Source organism: Pleurodeles waltl, chromosome 6, assembly GCF_031143425.1.
Source record: "Pleurodeles waltl isolate 20211129_DDA chromosome 6, aPleWal1.hap1.20221129, whole genome shotgun sequence".
Lineage (NCBI taxonomy): Eukaryota > Metazoa > Chordata > Amphibia > Caudata > Salamandridae > Pleurodeles > Pleurodeles waltl.
In genome coordinates this window covers 1,517,298,694-1,517,322,146 of record NC_090445.1, presented here as the reverse complement: position 1 = coordinate 1,517,322,146, position 23,453 = coordinate 1,517,298,694, and the positions used below count along the sequence as shown (strand labels likewise).

General features: G+C 43.6%; 1 protein-coding gene across 2 annotated transcripts in view; it reads left to right on the top strand.

Annotated features, from left to right (window-relative positions):
• VWA1 (von Willebrand factor A domain containing 1) overlaps nucleotides 1-23,052 on the top strand; it is a 285,476-nt gene extending 262,424 nt beyond the window's left edge. For both annotated transcript variants that reach the window (XM_069241052.1, XM_069241053.1), the window contains 3 exons: nucleotides 1,353-1,625; nucleotides 11,785-12,054; nucleotides 22,106-23,052. In XM_069241052.1, coding sequence (XP_069097153.1) covers nucleotides 1,353-1,625; nucleotides 11,785-12,054; nucleotides 22,106-22,146 — 584 coding nt within the window. In that variant the 3' untranslated portion in view covers nucleotides 22,147-23,052. The remainder of the gene's footprint in view (nucleotides 1-1,352; nucleotides 1,626-11,784; nucleotides 12,055-22,105) is intronic.
• Nucleotides 23,053-23,453: the final 401 nt, after the last annotated feature.

Below are 23,453 nucleotides of genomic sequence, written 5' to 3'. Positions count from 1 at the left end.
GAGAACATCTGCCCAACACTGGAGTAGACAAGAATGAACTCATTTCCTACCAGCCACTGAGCCAATAATGGATGTCTGTCCAAACTCAGAGAAAATACTATAGAATACTTGTCAAACAACAGTGCAATAAGGAATGTCTGCCCGGCATAGGAGAAAAAACAAACAATGACTACTGACCAGTCAACAACTAGAATACCTGACAATAAACACTAAGTCAGTGCACGCCATTTATTTACCCACCATTGAGGCAATGAAGATCTTCTGTCTAGCGCTCAAGGAAGTAATGTCAATGAGTCAAATGATCACTCTAACAACACATGTAGCAATGAAGAATATATGTGCAGTATCAGAGAAGAGGTCTAAGAAGGTCTACAAACTAATAACGGAATACATCATATCAATCCGCCTCTTCAGAAGTTTCTCCTTACTGATACCACATTTTTTTCAAGCTGATAGGGAAACCTCGAAGTCGTTAGAAAAGGCATCCCTGTGATGCCATATTAGTAGCTTTTTGTAGGCTATACTAATGGCAAGAACATAAAATCATCTCATAAATGTAATGAAAAATGGCTACCTTCAAATGAAGAAAGCAAGAGAGGACAACATACTTTAAAATCTGCGATAAGAGATTTTGTATGTCATGCCACCTTTATTATTCTATGTGGGTGTTGATGGTAAGTTCCAGCAGTGATGAGTCCCTCCAGAATTATGCAAAGCTATATCTGTTAATGTGGTTTACCTTTATAAATGTTAGCAAAGCAAACTATAGAAGTGAACCCCTTTGAAACATATATGTGAGTCCTTTACATGCTTTAAGGCATCTCTACTCTGCGTGTATCACTTATCTGTTTGTCTTCCATGTACCTATACCACACTGACGTGCAACCGGTGCATGGAATTGGGGTAGCTGAAGATACCAGTTACCCCTGTCATGCTCTTTTGTGTCCGTAGTACTTCCCTTGCTACCCCTGCTACCCCTCGGCTGGGCTCAGAGGTCATGGAAACAGATCTGGAACATAAAGTGAAAAGCCTTCTAGTAGCGCTGGTTACTTTCATCATTCCTTTTATTCCATATCATTCCCATAAACACACAGCAGAAAATTGAAGGCAATTGAATAGCTGAGGGTGGGATGTGGTATCAAGTCTGTGAGGTCATCAGGGGTCAAATATTGTGTGACGTCACTTCTGCTACATCTGGTATATGAGTGAATTGACGCCTATTCCATTACCTACCAAGTATAATTACAGACCTCAGCCATGCCTAGTGTTCTGTGTTTCACACATTAATAAATATTTTAGACCAATAAAAATTGTAACTAATGCTACAACACATATTTGTTATTTTGCTTCAGATCGGATAAGTCCTGCTCAGATCCTAATATCCAGATCCAACTCCAGTAGTTTCCAAGTGAGTTGGTCTCCAACCCCGGAAAGTGTGGCGAGTTACCAGATACTGTACGGCCCCCTGCCCGGGAATTCGGTCAAACTGTTAGAAGTGGATGGCAGTCGGAACAGCACCACTGTGGACAATCTAGCACCAAACACCACATACTTGGTGACAGTGACAGCCTTGTACAAATCAGGACAAGAGAAAGCCTTGTCAGCCAAAGCTTGCACTGAGGAAGGTAAGATATAATTACAATCAAATGTCGAATGCTCCGTTTCTGTTTTTCGTTTGCTTGTATAGTCTGCATCACTTGAATTCCTCAAGGGCTTTCCTGAGTTTCTTTCGAATGAGTTCTTAAATATGGGAGGTTTTCTGCTCCAGATTATTAATCCGCTCACTACAGGAATCCTTCATTACATGTAGTTTTCCTACAGTGGTAGGTTTATTATTTCTATTCTGCGAATATGAATTGACACCTGATTGTGGAAACCCTATAAAGTTCTGTCTGATGTACTAGGCCGCTTTACAAGTGGCAACCCTGCGAATCGCAATCTGACAGTGTCTGCAACTGCAAAAGGCTTTTGCTAGTTAATGAACCTTACAAAGTAGTTCTGGGACTAATTCTTAAAATTAGAAGGGGGTATGAAAGGAGCATTCCGTCCTAACTGCAATTTGGAGTTACATGTAGGAATGATTTGTAACCGCATTCAGATACCGGCTCCCAAACTGAGATGTTAACTGATTCACAAAGGGGAAGCTTTTCCCCAAGTAACCTGTCCAGCAGGAGAGTTTAATTCACGTCTCATAGCTTTCAGGGGAGCAGAGAGTGGTCCGGGGAATCATTGCATGTTCCCACGATGTCTTCCCAAACGGGAATTTTTTTCAAGCAAAGCCTGTCATTTTAAGGGACACGATGGGCCAGATTTACCAGTTTGTCACACAGCGCAGTGCAGCAGCCGTAAATGCTGCTCTTTGTGAGAAGGAGAGAGCAGGAGAGCGCCATATTTACAGAAATATGGCACTCTCCTCTCCCTACCGCCGGTGCAGAAATGTGCAGCTGTGCGCCACGGACACACCTTTGCACTAGAGTGCAGGGGTGTCTCCGTGAGTCTAGCATAAGTTTTGTACTGGAAGGGTACTATTCCAGTACAAAATACTATGCTTAGAATAACTTTAAAACGGTGTATACTTTGTACGTGTGCTGTACAGGTCAGCACAGATGCAAAGTTGGAAAATAAAGGAGACAAAAGTAATTTCTCCTACATAGCGCCTATCTGAAATGGGTGCTATTTTCTGACGCTAAACCTTGTCTACTTTTTTAAGTAAATAGGGCTTAGCGTGTGAAACCTTGGGTGGATGCATGGAAATGCCCACGCACCATCCATGGTACGGCCCCTTGGCGCAAAGTAATGCAAAGCAGCGCTATGCACTGTTTTGCACTACTTTCGAGTGAATTTCCAGTGCTAAACAAGTTTAGCACTGGAAAGTAAATGAGTAAAAAAAGATTTAGCATTGTTTTGCATCACAAAAGTGATGCAAACACAGTGCTTAAACTTAGTGAACAGACCCCGAGATGCTTCAAAAAATGCTTCCTGATTGAGGAGTGTGAAAGCCGGGCTGGAAGTCTGCTGTCCATCGCAGGCCACCATCCCGTTATTACCAACCTATCACAGGGGATTGAAAACAGCAAACTGCCAAGTTAATTTAGAGAGGTCATTTTGCATCCTTGTCTCAATGGACAAACAAGATAAGCATGTTGTAAACTGTTGATGCGCAATTAGCACCTACAATTTTCTAAGTAACTTAGGGCCAGATGTACCAAAGGATTTTACCCATTCTGTGTCTATGGGAAAAAGCTTTCGTACATATGGTTCTTAAAGGCTACTTTGTTATTTCTTTTCTTTTGATAGAAATTGGTGAATTACTCTACATGATTATACGAATGACACTTGCAATTTAAAATTTGATTCCGTATTCCATGTATTGCCACACTCAGGAGCAGGGAACAAATGGTTATGAACTTTGGGTGTTGTGAAGTTGTTATGACAGATTGTAACTGCTGCTATTTTTGTTTGTTTTGACTTTTCTTAAGACAGCCATTATTTTAATGGGCATAATTTAGAGGTTTTCCAGGGGGTTGCAAAAACAACCTCTGGCATTCCCCTTTCAACCCCTGGCACAGCTTTTCCAACAACTGGCTTCTGGTATGGCAAAATCAGTGCTAACAACACAAGGGTGGCTCGTACTTCTGGGCATCAGAGCTCCTTTCACCTTGTTATTGGCCCATATATTTATCATACTAATAGTAAATAAAAGTGTTGTTATGCACTGTTAGTGTAATAGAAATGGAGCATCAGGAGCTGGAATGAGTTCTTCACTGGCAGCGGAGGTAAGTAAAATACTGGCCGTCACTTTTCTTATGGAAACTAGACCCTAACTATAACTTCCTTCTGGTGACGGAATATATATTTTGTTTTCATTATAACTTTGGTGCCGTTCGACAAATCTCCACAAAACTTTCCCAAAAAATGTTCTTCCACCTCAGCACTTTCCTGAAACGTTTTGGGTGATCCATCAAGCAGGGGCCGAGATCAAGGGGGCTCCAAAACACATTTTTCCAATTCATTTTTTCATTCAAAATTTAAATACCAAACGTCTTCATGGATTTAAACCAAATTTGGCAGAAAGCTAGATCGTGATCCAGGAAGTGTGCGTTTTGTGTTTTGGTGTAAATCCATTCAGCAGTTTTTGAGATGTTAAACCTCAAAACTTTGTATATTTTACACCACAGAGGATCTATGGGGCTGGCAGATTTCCGATAAGATCTGATTGACTGCCACCACCTCAACAACGATGTGCCAGCAGCTACCTTAAGGCTTTAGATTCACTCCAGAGGCTTCTTCTTCTTCAATACTTTATTCGGTACAAATAGACCATAAAAGACATTTAATAAATACAACCATACAAATTTCATGAGCGTTAAATTAATACAAACATTATTAATACATATTTCGAATTCCAAAAGCAGCATATATATAATTTAAGATAGCCTGTGTTGTCTCGTCATCTCCCAACTTATGTAAGTAAGAGTAGGCGAGCTGGCTAGTTCTAATACTTTTAGATAAAAGAATAGGACGTAAGGAGCTTTTTCTTGGGGTGATATAAAATTGCAAAAGAGTATAAAGTGCAATGTGCTTTGAGATGTCTTTCCGTCACAGCAACATAGTGGAAGATTCTTGAACCAAGTTCCACAGGAAGGAAATGCTACCAGGTAATGTAATGTATTCAAGCGTAACCTGGTAAGTAGAAACCTTTGTCGCTCAGAACTGGTGATGACCAGATATAACATCGGATGTGATTGCTGTGGCTGGCTCCTCCTGATTTCTCTCTAAACCTGAATTTAGCTTTGAGTCCCGTATTTGCTGCCAATATATTTCCTTTACCCTTTTAATGTCCCGCTTTGTCACGAGGTCCGGCTTAAAAAAGAACTCCCATACTCCAAGGGAGAAAAGCAAAGAACGGACATATCTGAGCCAAGGTATGTCCAGTGATCTTGATAACGAAAGGCAGTCCTGTATCACCATCCTACATAAGTGGGCTTCCAATTTCAACCAAATTTTTAACCATAATAATACCGGTTGAAGCTTTATGTAATCGGATATACCTCTCAAGCCCACTCCATCATGACAAAACTTTACTGAAGTTGATTGCGGGACTGCTAATAACCTCCTTAGAAACTTGTTTGCTACAACCTGGATGCTCGAACAGTCCGCATAGCCCCAAGCCCCTGCTCCAAATGTCGCAATAGAAAGACATTTGCTAGAAAATACAGTCATCATCTCTTTTATGGGTTTATGTCCCAACTTTTTTGAAAATCTAAAAACAGCATCTATGGCTCTTTGAAATTGTGTTAGGCGTATATTTGCTCAAAAAAATTCCAATTAAAATCAACATCAATGGAGATCCCCAGATACGTAAAATGTATAACCTTAAGTATTTCTTCCCCTTCCAGAAATCATTTTTTAGTTTTTGCTAACTTTGGCAACCACTCTTCATCACAAATAACTTTGATCTATTAATTTTAAGACCAAGATTTCCCCTTAAATACTTTAAAAGCATTCAATAAAATTTGGAAGCCATTTGCTGTCCTTGAAATAAGTACTGCATCATCCGCATATAGCAATACTGGAATTGGGGAATTATTAATAGTTGGCAAGTCCTTCCCCATTTCACAGAGAAATTTCTCTAATTCATTTATATAAAGAAGAAAAAGAAAGGGGGCCAGCACACAACCCTGCCTGACCCCCTTTAATGAAGAGAACTTCTCTGTTAGATCACCCTCCTGAGAGTAACAAACTCGTGCTGGGGTACATGCATGAAGTCTACTAAGTAGGACGATTATATCCTTGTCCACCCCCATTTTTGACATGACCATCCACAATTTCTCTCAATTAACTGTGTCGAAAGCACATGACAAGTCCATAAATGCTAGATGTACACACCCCTTTATGACTTTCGTATATTTCTGTACTATCAAAGTCAAATTTAATGTTTGTTCGACTGTGCCCAGCCCAGGTCGAAACCCAAATTGCACTTCTGAGAGGAAACTAGTCTCCATTGCCCAATTTTCCAGCTTGTTTAGGATCACTCAGCCTAGAATCTTGACTGAGCTATCCAAAAGGGAAATTGGTCGATAACATAAAGGATCTGACCTATCCCCCTTTTGAAAGATCAGGACAATGATCGCCTCTCTCCAGGTTTCTACTAATGGGCCTGTCATGGCAGATCTCAAAACATTGGTAAGCAATGGTGCCCAAAAGTCTGGGAGCGCTTTATATAATTCGGCTGGGATTTTGTCTGGGCCAGGGGCTTTCTCAGAAGGACAATCTTGAATGGCCTGATTGACGTCAGCTACATTTATGGTGTTACTAAAAGCCACACTAATCAAAGCATTGTTTGTTGTCATAAAACAACTCGTGTTCTCCTGTGGGACATTGTTCTCTATTGTAAATGTTTTTGAAAATTAATCAACCCAAGTTTGTGCTGGAATGACAGTGTCCATAATCATTTTGGCTTTATCATTCAACAATGGAGAATTAAACACTCGCCAAAAGGTAACTGTATCTCTATTTTTGCTTGCCTCAATCAAATCCTCCCAAGCAGACTCCCTTAATTCAGCCTTTCTAATAGCAAGTGCATCTTTGTATCCCTTTCTTGCAATTTTGATAGCATGTGGATCTTGAGGGAAAAAATGTGTTATTTTCTTCAAATTTTTTAGAGATTAGGTACATGCATGGTTAAACCATCGAGGGCCACTTTCTTTATTGATACTAGGGCGCTGCTGTTTTTCGGCCATATACTTTGTCAGAGAAGAGAAGGCGTAAACAATTTCATGAGGGGGGGTATCTTCACCCAAAGCTGTCATGACGTCAATCCACTTGTTCACAATTAAGTCTTTGAAAAAACTGTTGCTATCTATTTTTCCCCATTTAATGGTCAGGCCTTTCCGAGCTGAAAAATTCATATCTGAATGTCGCTTCTCTACTCTTGGATCATTATTCAATCCCAGACTTGTTTCTATGATTAAAGGATTATGGTCACTGACGTAAGTTAAAATCACCCTGAATTGCCCAACAAAAGGGGTAAGTTCTTTAGAATAAATGATAAAATCAATTGTAGTATGGACGTCACCTCTTATAAACGTCGGTACCCCCCCTCTACTAGTGGAGTTGGAAAGAGCAAAAAATTAGCTACTATCAAACGATTTAGGGCATTCCCGTAAGGCGAGTGTTTAAAATGTTGGATGGGACAATCATATTCATCATAGAGCCCACAGCAATCTAAAAGCTCTAATTGACACAGGTGGGCATTAAAATCACCAACCCAAATCATTCTTAAATCCTTCTTACTTCTGTTCATGGCCTTATGTATTATCATTTCAAGGCTATCAATCACACTAGTGTCAGAGTGATCAAAGATATTATCATAATAATTAACCAGCAACACATCAAATGGCTCGGGAAGTATCAAAATCAATGCCAAAAAATAGGGGGGGTACCCATTACACGCACATCCACCCCCTTGCCTTTACAGATACAAAGGTGGCCAGTCCTACCCACGGAGGACTTGATTGCAGGGTCACTCCAGAGTCCTAGAAAAAGCTGTAAAAAATATAAGGGGCTTGGTGAGGGTGTACTAAAGGGCCCTTTCTTAGTCCCAAAAACATTTTTTTTTAAATAGTGCCACAAATTCATGGTAGATATGAGAATCAGCTGCAAAAATATTTAAAAAGCACTAAGAAAAAAACTCCAGAGTGGGGCAGGACCTGGGGGGGGGGGCTGCACATATGTATACTAAGGGTGGCCTCCCTCTCAGAATCTTCAGTACGCTATAAGGACCCCATCTCCTGTGGCCAAAACATATAATTAAAGGGGAGGGGGGGCGTGCAACCCCCCCTCCTCGAGTCTCTCAGAGGCCCCAGTGCCTCTTCATCACCTGAGAGTGAAACAGATAGCTAAAAGAGAGGGCATGCAGCCCCCTCCACAAGGCTCCAAGGGTCCTGGAGACCCAATCCCCTGGGGCTGAAATTATTTAAAAGGGGAGCCACATATAATTAAAGGATAGGGGGGATTAAGCTCCCCTCCCTGAGGCTCCAAACATTCAGGGGCCCCCGTCCCCTGGGGCCAATATTATTTAAAAGGGGTGGCAGTGCACGCCACCCCTCCCCCCAGGCCCACTCATGACTCAAGGATCCAATTCCCCAGGGCCACTATTTTAAAAAGGAGAGTCGCGCACAGTCCTGCACTCCAAGCCTCGAAGGACTCCTGGGTCGAATCCACTGTCGCATCCCAGGAGCCCACCCCTGTGACACAGTGTCCTTGGCCCAAAAGTGGAGGCAGAAAAAAAATGTGTGCTTGTCCCCAGCAGGATCTAAATACATTCTCCTGCCTGGTGGAAGCACACAATTCTTTCTCTGCCTTCACTCTTGTAGGCAGTGAAATAGAGATTGCTCCAGCCGGCAATCTCTGCAGAAGCAGAGAAGAAACTCAGGATGGGTGCATGCATGAGAGCCGGCACGGCCATGGGGGCACTGTAACTCTCCCACAGCCTCAAATGTTGAGTATTGTGGGTGCCCTGGGTGGACACCAGGGCACCCACCTTAGGCCTCAGGGCTGGAGTCCCTGGAGTCCTTAAACACTCGAGGAGAGAGGCAGTTATGTGACCTAACTACAACTTCTGAATTTCAGTGGTATTGTTCATTTAAAATGGTATGTCTTAACTGACATTTTCACTAAACTCTAATGTCCTTTAACCTTTGTTGTTCTTCAGTGAATATAAATTGGTATATAGATTGTTTTTGTTGTATGAGTGTTTGTGTGCAAGTGTGTTTCTATACCTGTGTGTGTTTGAGTGAAAGTGAGTGAGCGACGGTAAATGACAGGTGGTAAGTGAGAAGGATTGAAATTGAATGTCATTAAGTAAGAATGAGTGAGTCGTAGTAAGAGAGAATCAGAGTGTGAGTACCAGTCACTGCAAGCATGTGACAAAGAACACGTGAGGCTGAGTGACTGAGTGTAAGTGAGAATGAGTGAGTTAGAGTGAGTGAGAATAAGTGAGAACATGTGAGGCAGAATGAGAAAATATGACTAAGAGTTACTGTGAGTGAGAATGAGAGAGTGAGAATAATAAAGAGTGCCAATCAGTGTGAGTCAGAAAGTACGACTAAATCAAAGTAAGAATGAGCGGATTGAAATTGAATAAGTAATGGCAAGTTGTTGAGAGTAAGACTGAGTGCAAGAGTGAGTGAGAATGAAAGCGAGTGAGTGATAATAAATGTGAATAAATAATTGTGAGTGCGAGTAAGAATGTGATTTTATACTTGTCAGACTGCTTTTGGCCCTGAAATACTGAAGGTAATTCAGCTTGTGGAGACACCCATGGCAAAATACTGGTGCTGACATACAGGAGGCAATTCTTAATGTTACATGCAAATTTGCATTGGCTTACTAGAGCCATGGTAAAAAGTCTGGAGCCTGCATACTGGAGGTAATACTAGGGATAGGGGTACCCATGGTAAAATACTGGTACTACCATACCGGACGTAATTTGTGGCGTGTGGGGCATTGTGGAAAAATGTTGGTTCTGGCATACTTGAGGACATTTTTGGCATTTAGAGTACCTGTGGCAAAATACTGTAGCTAGAACATTGGTGATAGCTCTTGGCATAAGGGAGAAATAGAAGGGGTGTAAACATGCCAAAAAGCTGGCTCTAACATACTAAGGGTACATTCTGACATGTGTCGCCCATGATAAATGGATGACATCAATGACAGAATTCTGAGTGTTGCTTGTTTTATGTAATTTTGGCATTGGAGGCACCCATGACAAAATGCTGGCCCAGAAAATTTCTGTGAAGCATCATGTTTCCTTAGATTGGCATACCATGAAAGCACCTGTATAACCAATGAGTGAGCTTTCAGAGCCTATCGCTGTTCAGCAAATTGATGTGACAATGTTGCTTTAAAATATACTATTTGACCCCATTTGTTTCAAATGTAAAGGATTCTGAACTGTTATATGTTATATGAATAAGTCCAAAACAACAATATGACACCAGGCTTCTTTGCATTTTCACTGTCGTATGGTGGCAAGCATGTGGCCTAAACACTCAGGGGTATATTTATCAAGGTTTTGCATCACTCTTGTGCCACGCATTGGGGCGCAAGTGTGACACAAAAACAAACGTGAGATGTATCAAGCCCCGCGAGGTACCTTGCGTGCCGTGATAAATCTAGAGTAACACACGGCTGCGATAATCGCTGCTTTGCTTTACTCTGTCCCAGGGAGGCATTCCATGGATGGAGCATGGGTTTTTCTAAGCCTTCACCTATAGATTTTGGTGCATTCTCAGGTTTACCATTAGTGGTAGACCTTGGAATATATCAAAATGCTATGCCTCACCAGGTGAGCCGTAACAAAGATAAATATTTTATTACTTCTAGTTTTTTCCTCTTTCTATGTGTGCTGCAATATGCATCACACATAGAAAGAGGAAAATGCCTCTCAGGATTTTATTTGTGCATGAGGTGTCCGTTCCTGCACACAAAATCCTGCCTACAATGCAGGTAGCCTTGCAACATGACACAAAGGAATGCACTGTATAATATTAAATCCGATGCATTCCCGCCCTTTCACGCAGCAAAGTTCATCAAAATGGCTTACTGCATTGCGCGAGAGGTTGATAAATACGCCCCTCATACTTTTTGCAATGAAGGTCACACCACATGTGCCATATTCTTTAGAACGGAAATGCAGTGACATCAAGAAGCAGGCAAAATACCAGCCTATATAAGACACTGGGAGACCACCTTAGGGGTACAGCAGAGAATGTTTCTTTTCTCCCTTGCAACTGTGCATACCAGATTACAGGGTACATAATTGCATGTGCTTTGGAATACATTTCAGTCTAAGTACTACGTTTCTCTTCCTTTATATATAAAATGATAGATGAAGTAAGTCACATGATAAATAGAATGGATTAGTAAAGAAAGTGTGTTTATTGAGGAGCCCACGGTTAGCCTTTTCTGCCACCACTGCTCAAGGCTGGTATATTTCTTAGCCCAGTTCAAATGTGGACATTAGGAAAGTGACTAGCTATTGATTCAAAATGCGAATGCCCGGATTTAAGAGGGCTTAGTGCCTCCTTGTGCCACATTAGCTTCCTTTTTTATGTCACTAATGTGGCCCAATGAGGCCCAATTCGCCGCGCCATATTTACAAAGTGGCGCAATGCATGCATTGCGCCACTTTGTAACCCCTTACACCACATTATGCCTGTGCCAGGCATAATATATGCAAGGGGAGCGTTCCTCCTAAGGGATTCCACTGCGCCATTGTTAGCTGCTATTTTTAACTCCTGCACAGAGCAGGCATTAAAGGGGGGCATACATTAGTTTCAATGGGCCCCTATGTACTCTACAGGATAAGCACTAACATTTTGGCGCTAATCCTGCACAGTATATCAATAGAGTCAAAAATGTTGACGCTATTGCCCCTACTCTACACCATGGTGTGTCCTTCACTAAATATGGCGCACATGGTGGTGGTAGCGGGGCGCAAAGGAGTGAAAAAAAAGTGGCGCTGCAATGGATACAGTGCCACTTTTCTTAAATTGAGGCCAAAAGGTCTAGGTCCCAGAGTAAAAGAACTGTTTTCCTCACCACCAGATCAACCTGTATGATTCTGGAAAAATTATTTACCTCCTTCTGTCTGGATACCTTTAGCAATTTAAAGGGAAGTACATAGTGCAGTAAACACTATTGTTAAACTAAATATGTAAGACAATGATATTATCATATTTAAAAAAAATACTTACTCCTTTGTTTTATCTTGTGCAGAGAACTCCAGGGTCAGGCACCTGCACCTCGAAGACATGGGCAACAACATGTTAAAAGTCACATGGGACTCGGCCGATGGAGAGGTGGTGGGATACCGGGTAAGGTGTCGGCGGCAAGCAGGCACATCATCTCTGATCAGCGTAGCCCCAGAGACACACAGTGTGCTGCTCCCCGGTCTTACTGATGGGGGAACCAACAAAATCTGCGTGAAGCCTGTATACAGGAACAAACCAGGGAAATCGCGATGCAAGAAAGGACGTATACAACCAGGTAAAGACCTAGGCTGAACAATGTGGCGGATATGCGTTGGAGAAGGAGGAGCTATTGCTGTGAGAGAGGAGGGCTTGCAAGATGGGATGTATGGAGCAGGGAAGGGCCCAAGGCATAGTTGAAAGAGTGCAACAAATGGGATTTGCGAAGCCAGGCACAGATGAGGAGGCAGTCTGTCCTGGATGTCCCGTGTGGAACTAGGAAGCAGGGATAATTGCAGAAAGACTGTGCTATGAGGTAAATCCTGAAGGAACTGTCTATGACAGGATGGGTGAAGCTCGTTAAGGACCCAGTGTGGCTTTTCTGAATGCCATAAGAACAGTCCCGCAGGTGAGGACATAGAGGGGACTGTGAAGAAGTGTGGTGTATCCAGAGAAAAACCCATGCGGAGCAGGGTGGCACGTGCACAGGTAGAGAGACTGAAGGAGGTCAGATGGCATACAAGAAGTTAGCTAAGTGGAAGAAAGAGAATGTTTAGGCTGGCAAGACGGCAAGCAGGTAAATAATCAGTATGTACTGTGTTAAGTGGCATGTATGTAGCCAGGTAAAGGCCTGGCAGGGGAGTTTCTCGATGGCAGTTGCATAGACGGTTGAGGATTATCAGGAAGCTGTACATAAGGCATCTTTACTACTAAATAGGAACCCAGAAAAGGACTGACACAATTTTTTCCATGTATCCATGCAAAAATGCTGGGTGGTCCGGATAGCTATGTGGATCTGGATAACAACCAAGTGGAGGGGTGTGGGTTGTACATATGCAAGAGATTATCGAAATGCAGGACCACATTATGGCACATGTGCATTGATGTGAAGAGCTGATTGAGTAAAGAGATTTCCAAGGATCTCTCCTGAATAGTATGTATCTCTCAAGCAGACAGACCCTCCACCTTTCTGCGATTTATCAATCACAATTTGATCGTGAAATTGGCAGAGGACCACAATAACCACTATTTTTAGCAAACCTGGCACAATAAAAAAAAATAGAAACCATGTTCCTCTGTTTACATAGTGCACACTTTCCTAGTAGCAAGCATGACGTGCCTCTCTGCCATCCTTGCTTCATGTCCACAGGACAGCTGGTTCATGCTTTCAGTAATGCTTGTCCCCAGACCCGGGATGGGCTAAGTTACTACTGAGAGACAGCTTTCCACACTCCTCCTCTCGCTGCAGCAATTTTATGGGATAGAGAGTGCGGTCTTGAGTCATGTCTCTCATATATAAAGAATATCTCAGAGGCCTATACATGAGATGAAACAAAAAACGTATTGCCTTCCTTTTTCTGTGTATCATATTCTTAAAAGGATTGCAATTATATTAGATAATAGCCTGTTGTACCCGGCGGCAGCCGCTCTCTTATGGCGGAGGAGCGTTGCCTCCGACAAAAAGGTGAAAAATAAAATGACAATAAAATACATTTATTACCATTTTAGTTTTCCCTTTCCCCAGCTGAGCCAAGTTTGGGGGCGGGGCCACTGCTGCAGACTGACAACAGGGGAGTGATGCTCACTCCACACTTTACACTGCGCATGTCTAAGACAGCTGAGGGGAGAGCAGGCACAGGCCCCCAGTGGCTGCTGGAGCATCAAGGCAGCTCGTTCCAGCCAATCCTGGCGCTGCTCTCATGCTGCTAACATTATGAGCAGCATGAGAGCAGTGTCTAAATTGGTGTGGCGCATTCAATTCCTGCACCCAGAGCACTGAGGGACGAGGAGCTGAGCCAAAGCGGTGGGTACATTTTTATTTTTTATTTTCTACATGCAGCTGGTACCCTAAATGGTTGCCTCACCAAATGTTTAGGGTACCGGCCGCTACTGGTTGTTCCTAATGGGTGTTGTTATGAGTCAGGCTTTGCCGAAGTGCACTACAGAGCACTGATGGAGATCTAGTGCAGCTGTCAACGTATCATTAATACATCTTTACCATAAACACTTTGGAGATTTAACACTAAAATGCAACAAGGAACTGTTTGAACTGTCTTGTTAAGAAAATGTTAACGTTTTTTGCAAAAGCATCTAATGGAATCAAGTTTGTTCTTTATCCCTGGTGAACTTTGAAATCTAAATGTTCACTATTTACAAGCTATTTTTGGTTCATAGGTGCTAGATGCAGTTATTGTTCTATTTACGCACACACATTTATTTAGCACTTTTATAAAGCACTTTATGTCACTGAACTCACAGACGAGCAATGTATATTAAGTGACTGTCCTCCATAGCTTGGTGGCCAGGACATCTGCCATATCAGGACTAATGCTGAGCTGATAGGACCAAACTGCCCATTGCAACATCCAAACAGTGTCCTTCGGAGCCAAGAACGCTTACACTTCTATAGCTTTTAGTATGAGGGCAATCCATTGCAAACTACTTTTATTGTGTACGGGTGGTCATACACAATCAGACTAATAGACAAGTAAAAGAGCACACTGTTCTTGGTTGCAAAGAACACTGAGGAGTTATATGTGTGCGCTTATGTAGATTTAAGTGAGTGTGTGTGTGTATAAAGTACATTCCCATAGGCAAAAAAGTAGACTGGGACCATTCGTACATCTTCTATTAAGGTTTATACTCATAGAACCCCCAGCTTTTTGCAATGTTGCTGCAATTTGGCCACAATAATACTATAGAAACAACCAGCAATTATTTCTTGTATGCCAACAGCCCCAATTTAGTGGGGGGACTCCCATTTTTTCAGCCAAAAATGGCTTTATTTTAGCTGTCTCTTTCCTATATTGTGTTTTCTGCAATGCAAGTCAATGGGGGGGGGGATTAAATCTCCTGATTTTTGTTTCAAATTCTCCTTCTATCTAGTGTCAAAATGTTGGCATGTGTGTTTGTTATCCGGTGAAAGGGGGGCCATGTGGTATAGCCAGAAAAGCTGCCCTTTGGAATAGGGGAAGATGTTGAAGTCCCAGCGTCAGCTCATCGTACTGTGATCCTGGGCAAATCACTTAATTCCCCTGTCCCTAAAAGAAAGAAACGAACCTGTCCTTGTGTAATTTAATTTGGTGGTCATGTAAAGTGCTACAATGCCCTTGGGTCGAGTTCACACTTCATAAAACTGTGAAAAGAATGAGATAAAAGCATTTCTGTCAAATCTAAATGTGTCTATCTACTGAAATGGGACAAAACTACATTATTTTATGGAAAAACCATGGAGATTATCATGTGAAAAAGGTTCCTGTAACTACTTCATGCCTTAATTCTTAATAAGTAAATCTATTGTCAAAGCATCCCTCCTATTTTGTTGTCTTCTATGGGCTATGCAGTCTAAATTAAATAATAACCCATATTATGAGGTGCAATAAATATGTGTGTATCTCTCTCTCTCTCTCTCTCTCTCTATATATATATATATATATATATATATATTCATTAAAAAAACTAAAAAACTAAGGTTGCAGCGACGTTATGGTTAGGTTCAGAATTTACTCGCACAAAACCAGAGAAATTGAGCAGTTATAGCTAAAATTATTTCAAGTAACTATAACTTTCAGTCTAAGGTAACTAAAATTCACACCCCCATCATGCACAATTTTTCTTCTAAATGTTGTCATGAGTACAGTAATATCTGGGGTAATAAGCAGTGTATGGCGAGGGCCCGAGTTATAGTCACCTTATGCTGCAATTTAAAGGGAGAGCTATGGGGGAAGGTGGGTTGTGCGGACCCCCTCTCCCAGCCTATTTCAGCCCCGGGACCCAACCCCCATGGCCCACCTTTATTAAATGGAGGAGGGGGCCATGTGGCCCCCTCCCCAGACTGATGTTGGCCCTGGGGAATAGGAATTCCTCGGGACCCGGGCTTAACATATCTTAATTTTAATAGGGTAGGGAGGCCATGTGGCCCCCTCCCCAGGCAAGATTTTGGCAACGGAGACCACGTCCCCCAAGCCCCAGCCATCTCTCATGGGTACCCTCCAGGGCACCCAGTGTGCAGTTAAGGCTCCCGCGGTCCCAGCTGGCTCCCTTCTTCCTGCGGGTGCAGGTATTGCTGTCACACACAGGGAGCTGCTAAACATGCAGCTCCCAATTTGTGAGAACAATAGTTTTCTCTGTTTCGGAAACAAAGGAAATCTCCAGTCCCAGCAATCAACAGCAGTTTGACAGCTCTCACTTGGTGGAAGGGGACTTGTGTTGTGTGCTGTCAAAGCTCCCACCAAGTCAGAGTAAACAGCTATGTCCCAGAGGTGGGCACCTCAGGACATAGCCGGTGCTGGCTCTAAGGGGTGGCAGCTACCCGGGCTATTATTAGCTCCACCAGGTGGGTCCCCCCTAACCTTTCATTTAACCCAAGGGTGGTGGTGGTCCCCAGGGCTGGGGGTCTGCAACGGATCTCCTTCATCATTTTAAATCAGCCCCAGGTGGGTGGTGGTCCACTGGGCTGCAGGGAGGACACGCACTGCATTAATTGCAACAAATTGCCATGGGGAGGTGGCAGTCCTCGGGGCAGTGGGAGAGGCCTTATGAGCCAACCCCATTTTAAATAATGATTTTGCTCTGTGGAGGTGGTGGTCCCCAGGGCACGGGTTGGTGCATGGCCCCAGCAAATATTTGCTTCATAGCCACAGGGAGGTGGTGGTCCATGTGGTTAATAGAAGCCCTAGAAGTGGCCACCTGTGCACCCACCCTCCTTTTTCAATCCTCTAATGCCCCCGGGACCTGAGCCACCCAGGGGCAAATTAAAAAAAAGATGGGAGACTGCCCTTTAAAAAAAAAAGTCAGAAAAAATGGTGGAACCGGGTCTGCTGATATTTACGAGAATTTAAAAAATGCTTTTCAGCCCCTGGGGGAGCCTGGGACCCAAGTCCAAGGCTAGAGGCTCAGGGTGACCCTAACCTGGCCCCTTTTCTTTCTTTTTTAAAACATTTTTTGCGGGGCTCATCTGAAGCCAAGTCCCAAGATGGCTGATAACACTTCCTTGTTGAAGTGTTGACAGCCACTCAGATATCAACACAGGGAAAGTTGGATCCACCGAAGAACTACGTCCATCAATATCCATATTTTTTTATCTCTAATTTCTCCAAGACTACTGAACAGATTTACACCAAACCACAACAAGCACGCTTTCTGGACCAAGAGCTAGCTTTCTGCCAAATTTGGTGTAATTCCGTCCAGCGGTTCGGGCTGTCGTGTTCAAAATCCCTAGGGGAAAATGTATTGGGAAATGTGTTTTGGGACCCCCCCACTTTTTCTCATTACCTTGATGAATCATCCCAAAAGTTTAAAGGCATCAGCTAAACCCACTGAAGTATAAGTTTAGAAATTCTGTGAAGATTCATCAAACGGTGCCAAAGTTATTGCCGAAACAAAAAACTCTCTTCCTATGGAAACTAGGGGGCTAATTTAAGAGCCCCTAGCGCCATCCTAAAGACACATTAGCGTACTGTTTTTTAAGCTAATGTGGCATTAGACGGCTAAAAATGCCACGCTGTATTTACAAAGTGGCGCATGCTTTGTGCCACTTTGTAACCCTTTGACTATATTATGCCAGAGCCATGCCTAAAGTATGCAAAGGGGTTCTCCCATTAGGGGGGCCGAAACTATGGCACAAGGAAATCTAAGAGATTTCCTTGCGCCACTTTTTTGACACTATTTAACGGCTGCTCTGAGTAGCGCATTAAAAGGGGGCATGCCATTGAATACAATGCGCCCCTATGTACTCTGTAGGAGTAGCGCCAAAATGTTGGGGCTACTCCTGCAGGGTACATCAATAGCGTCAGGAATTTTGACCACAGGGCCTGGCCGCAGATAACCCAAACCCATGGACCCAACCACCCCCTTCCCCACCCCAAACCCCTGGGGCCCAGCAGAACTTGTTTTCTTTTTTTTGGGGTGAACGGAGCCAAGTGGCCTGGCCTAAACATTTAACAATTTAACAATTTTTTGGGGGGAGGGGTGCTGCGAGGCCCCCCTCCCCATGCCGATCTCACTCCAGGGACCCCATCCCCCGGAGCCCAGCCTAAACATTTAATTTTTTGGAGGGGTGCAACAGTCCCCCTTTCCAGGCCAATCTTGGCCGCCCCAGGAACCCCATTCCCCAGGGCCCAACCATGTGAATTGGCAACCTGCCTGCCCCCTAGGGCACCCAGTGACAATGTTGGGGACCGCAGGGGGAGCCTGAAGACCCCCACGGTCCCAGCCTGCTCCCCACCTCATGTGGGAGCCGGCACTGCTGTCACAGAGAGAGGGATGCTACAGCGGCTCCCTCTCTATGAGAGAAGTTTCCTCTGGGTCCCTGCCTGCCTGAGGAAACCTCTGTCAAAGCTGCTGCCAAGCCAAAGCAAACAGCTATGTCCCGGGGGTGGGCACCCCCGGGTCATAGCAGGTGCCGGCCCTGGGGGGGGGGGGGGGTTGGCGGTCCCCAAGGCCTTCATTGGCTCCTTGATGGGGGCCAACATGCAAACAGCCCCAGGGAGGTGGTGGTCCCCGTGGCTGCGGGGAGGGCATGCGGCCTCCCCAAACTCAATTAGAAAAGTGCCCCAGGGAGGTGGCAGTCTCCGGGACTGCAGGGGGCCACATGGCCGCTGCATTATATTTAAACATTGGCCCCGGGAGTTGGTGGTCCCTGCAGCTACAGAGGCGCTGGGAGGCCCCCCACATAAAAACTGTGAATGCCACTGGGACCTGGCCCACATGGGGGCTTGTAAACAACGAGCGCAGGAGCCCACATTTGTTTTTTTTTTAAACAAATTCATCTAAATTGCGACAGTACAGGGAAATAGGGGCAAACTGTTTTCATAAAGTGCTAAGGGGTCAAGGTGACCCTACCCTGGCCCCTTGTCTTTCTTCTACTTTTTTTGTGGCACTCGGCTGAAGCCAGGACCCAAGACGGTTGCCAACACTTCCTCGTTTGAAGTGTTGGCAGCCAATCAGAGCTGTGCATTTCCCTGCACAAGCTCGTCATTATTCGCAAATTCATTGTGAAGGATCGCGTCCCTAGATCTACAAATTTATTTTCCTTTTAATATTGCAAAAACTACTGAACGCATTTACACCAAATAAGTGAAAGCGTAATCTGCGTACCGAAAGCTAGCTTTCTGCCAAATTTGGTGCAATTCCGTCAAGTGTTTCGGGCTGTAGCCTTGTACAAAGTTCCTTTGCAAACTAACATGGGAAACGCAGCTTTTTTACCCCCTTTTTTTCAACTCCCGCTTGACGGTTCACCACAAAACTTTCCGTGCACAACAAGAATCACAGGGCACTTTTTTTCGGAAACTTTTATGAAGATTCATCAAAAGGTGTCAAAGAAATAGGCAAGTACAGTAATGTAATTGCTTTCTTGCGGTATTACCCTTGATTTAGTGCTACCTTCTGCCGAGGGCCTTAGAGTAAGCATGCCCTCGAAATAGAAACCTAATAGAAGGGGAGCAATGCACAATTTTGCTTGCATATGCATGTGTGGCATCCAGACGTGCATCATTTCTAAGCTATTTTCCAGCTTTCACATTATTACCAAAACTAACAGTGTCAAAGGCAATGGATCTGAGTTTTATGGGCTGCAGTCTCTTAGGAACACCACTCATCCTCCTCTCATACAGACACGCCACTCACCCTACACATTGTTCACCCTACATTAACAGAGGCACACTGTTTACCCAGAATTCTCAAGTGTGCACTGTTAGAAATGGGTTTCCTGGTTGGCTAGAGTAGGTACCTAACCCAGGCAGAAACCACGCTTCTAGTCAGGGTAGGACAGCTACACCCAAGATAACACATGCTCACCCCCTTGGTAGCTTTGGCTAGAACAGTCAGGCTTATCCCAGAGGCAATACGTACAACACAAACACACAAGTGACACAATGAATACATCACAAAAGAGACTTCACACCAGATTATATAAAAATAAACTGTATTGCATATAAATCACAGACCAACATGACATAAATCAGTAATTACTTTGCCAAACAGGCAATTGTCAAACCATCATCACGCCTGCAAATACAAACAAACATTTCCATATTACACCTGTCATAAATCCCATCCTTCCACTACTTACAAGGCAGAGCTTGAAAATATGCATGCCCTCCTAACAAGGCAAGAACGACCAGTAATGCAACATCAGGTCATAAATGGTAGTGAAAACACAGAGGGCAAGAACACACATATATTACCCATCATCCCTGGAGAACATCCATCACCACTTTAGTCATTCACTATTTTCGTAATATCTGAATTACACAGTTCTCCTGGATAGCAGCCAGCAGTTCCAGGAGACCAATGCTCCTACACAAAGATATGCCCCAGGGGCATGGGGGGGGGCACACACAGCTCCCACAGTAGCAAGGAGACCCTAGGTCCCCCACCTAAGGCAAATCATTAGGCAGCAGCCTGTGCCCACGTGTGGTGGCTGCTAAACTTTGTGACATCCTCCCAAGCCACTTTCACATTAGCAGAGCGTTTGAGGCCCTCCAGGGCTTCTCGGATCACTACCTTCGTCCCCCATGAGGCTGCTGCCTGCAAACAGGTAGCACAGCGGCTCCAGCGAAGAGGGCTGTTTTCTACCTCAGGCGAGCAGGGCAACCTGTGAAAACAGTGCAGTGGTTCCCAAATCTCCCTCAGGGCCCCACGCAGCCTTGGCTCTCCTCAGGGTGGGGGCAGGCAACTGCAAGCATGTCGGTGAGCCTCCCTCATGGCCCTATTGGAAAGAGAGTGGGCTCACTCTCCCCCTGCAGCTCAGCTCATGGCGGTGATCAGCCCAACACAGAGAATGGGGCACAGCCTCAATCCGGGATTTAGCAGCGGGGGTGATTGCCTGCTTGTGCCCCGGGGGGGGGGGGGACCAAATAGTGACCACCTCATCCACGATCGACAGAAACAGTCGGCAATCACCACCTCGATTCTCTTTCTCTCCAGCCCCTCCTGGGACCGAGGAAATAAATGAACAAATCAAAACCACCACGAGCAGCACTTTAATTGAACTTTAGAAGTGCACAACATCCCCTGTCAACCCCAGCCCTGGCTCCAGACATCAGTAGGGGGTAAATGAGCCCTTTGTGTAAGGGCAGGACACAGCTTATACAACGTAATTAAGCGTGCCCTGCCTTCCCAACTCCAAGGCATGTGTTCAACATGTTGACACCAGGTGGCGGTTACAAATACATAAAACTTGACATGTGTTCTTTGCTTCGACAGTTCCATGAAGCATTGCCCATGTCACAGTAAATAATACAAAAAAAAGTGAATAGGACAAAGGCAAATCATCAACACACATAGAATTCAGACATCAGTAGGGGGTAAATGAGCCCTTTGTGTAAGGGCAGGACACAGCTTATACAACGTAATTAAGCGTGCCCCGCCTTCCCAACTCCAAGGCATGTGTTCAACATGTTGACACCAGGTGGCGGTTACAAATACATAAAACTTGACATGTGTTCTTTGCTTCGACAGTTCCATGAAGCATTGGCCATGTCACAGTAAATAATACAAAAAAAAGTGAATAGGACAAAGACAAATCATCAACATACATATAGTATAAAAAATTAGATCAGTCATAAACAAATATGTTAAACATTGCCAACAGATATGTAGACATTATGGGCCTGATTTCGAGTTTGACGGATAAGTTACTCTATCACAAACGTGGTGGATATCCTGTCCACTGCATCACAAGTGCCATAGGCTATAATGAACTTATAATAAGGTGGATGGGATATTGGTCACGTCTTTGATGGAGTAACCTGTCCTCCAAAGTCTATATCATGCCCTAAGTGGGGTTAAATAAATAACTTTAATCTTAGATTTTAACTTTGGGAATATAGAAGCAAGACTTATACCTTCTGGTAGGGCATTGGGGGGTTATTCCATAACATGTCAACATTCCATGGGAAGGGGTGATTAAGGGTGGATGTATTCTTGAAGCACCGTTTGTTGAAAGCTATGGCTATTCTATGTGTTAGCCAGTACACTACATGGCTTAGCATCTGCCCCGGAGGACACTTCTCAGAAAAATTAGAAATCACAATGTAGATATTTGTTAATCCCTTCTGAAATTAAATTGGTACTAGCTCATTGAATGGGAAAACGAATAATGTCTTAACATTTTCTTTCTTTTTTAGCAACATTGGCGCCAAGTTACCCGATGATACGATCAAGCTAAGACGGTGACAGGCCAAACCACTCACAGAGCAAACTACTGGAAACGTCAAGGCATGCCTGGATTGGGAACCAGTAAAAATTCTGAACCTTATGCTCAATCCTGTTTCTGCAGCAGGCCACAAACAATTCTTAACCTGCATAAAAGAGGTCATCGCTAAATGTCTACCGAACTCTTTGAGACGCGTTATTCTAATTTATAATTGCTTAGTCCTTAGACAAGGTTTTTCTTGAAAGATCAGGGCTGCAGCCCTGGCATATGTTCATGCTCATAGAACGGACCAGGCACTTGCATGTGGCCAGCATATGGAAACAAAGGTTCAAAACTCCTACACTGCTTTGTGTTACCACCTGGTCTAAGACATTCCGTAGTCTAGGATTGGCCAAATCCACAAATTTGCCTCTTTCACCTTCATAACCATTCTTTCCACTTGAAATGTCTTCGACACGTCACAAAAAAGCATTTAACTCAACGATGTACTGTTCACAAACTCTACTGCTTCAGAAGGAAAACTTTTTACTTAAACCAAATGTCTTTTCAAGGTGTCTTTTTTATGCAAATGTATTTCACTGTTAAACCCAGGTAGTCCTTCAGCCTCTCCTTACTCGTTGTGCATCATGATCACAGTGGTTCTGTATCAGACTCACAAAAGGACTAACACAATATAATATTGTTGCTCTAACCAAAGAAACAGCCATCCTACTGAATTTTAATTCTATTAATAGGTGCTTTTGGCTGTAAAAGACTTTTGCACAAGAACACCAGCACACAAAAAGAATAGCTTAAGGGAAGTGAAGAAACAGAAAAAGATCAAAGAGAGAGAGAAAGAAAAAAGAACAAAAATTATGGATCTTTAAAATATTTGTTGTGAAGTGTTTCTTTGAATAATTACATGTGGTGTTCATTGTTCCAGTGTTTTGTCATTTTTGTCATTCGTAGTCCCAACTATACGAGTTTCAGGTTGAAGTTTACTTATTTATCATGTTGTCCAACTGGCTGTGACTATATGGCGATCCACGCCTGTGGTCTCTAAGTCAGTGGCCACCAGCACCTTGTTGTTCAGGCTATTTATTCAATTACTGTGCCTATATCATTTTCAATGTTCTCTTTGCAACAGCGTATGTGATCTGCAGACGTGAGGTGGCCATTCACACAATTCATGGACCATGACCTCTGCCCTCTTCAGATCAGGCAGATTCACCATCAAAATAAGTGGTCCTGTTTAGAACTATAGTAAATCTCTATTCGTAATTTCATAACCACATATCCTTTATTACTTCTATCGATTAAAAACACTCGATGTTGCTGGG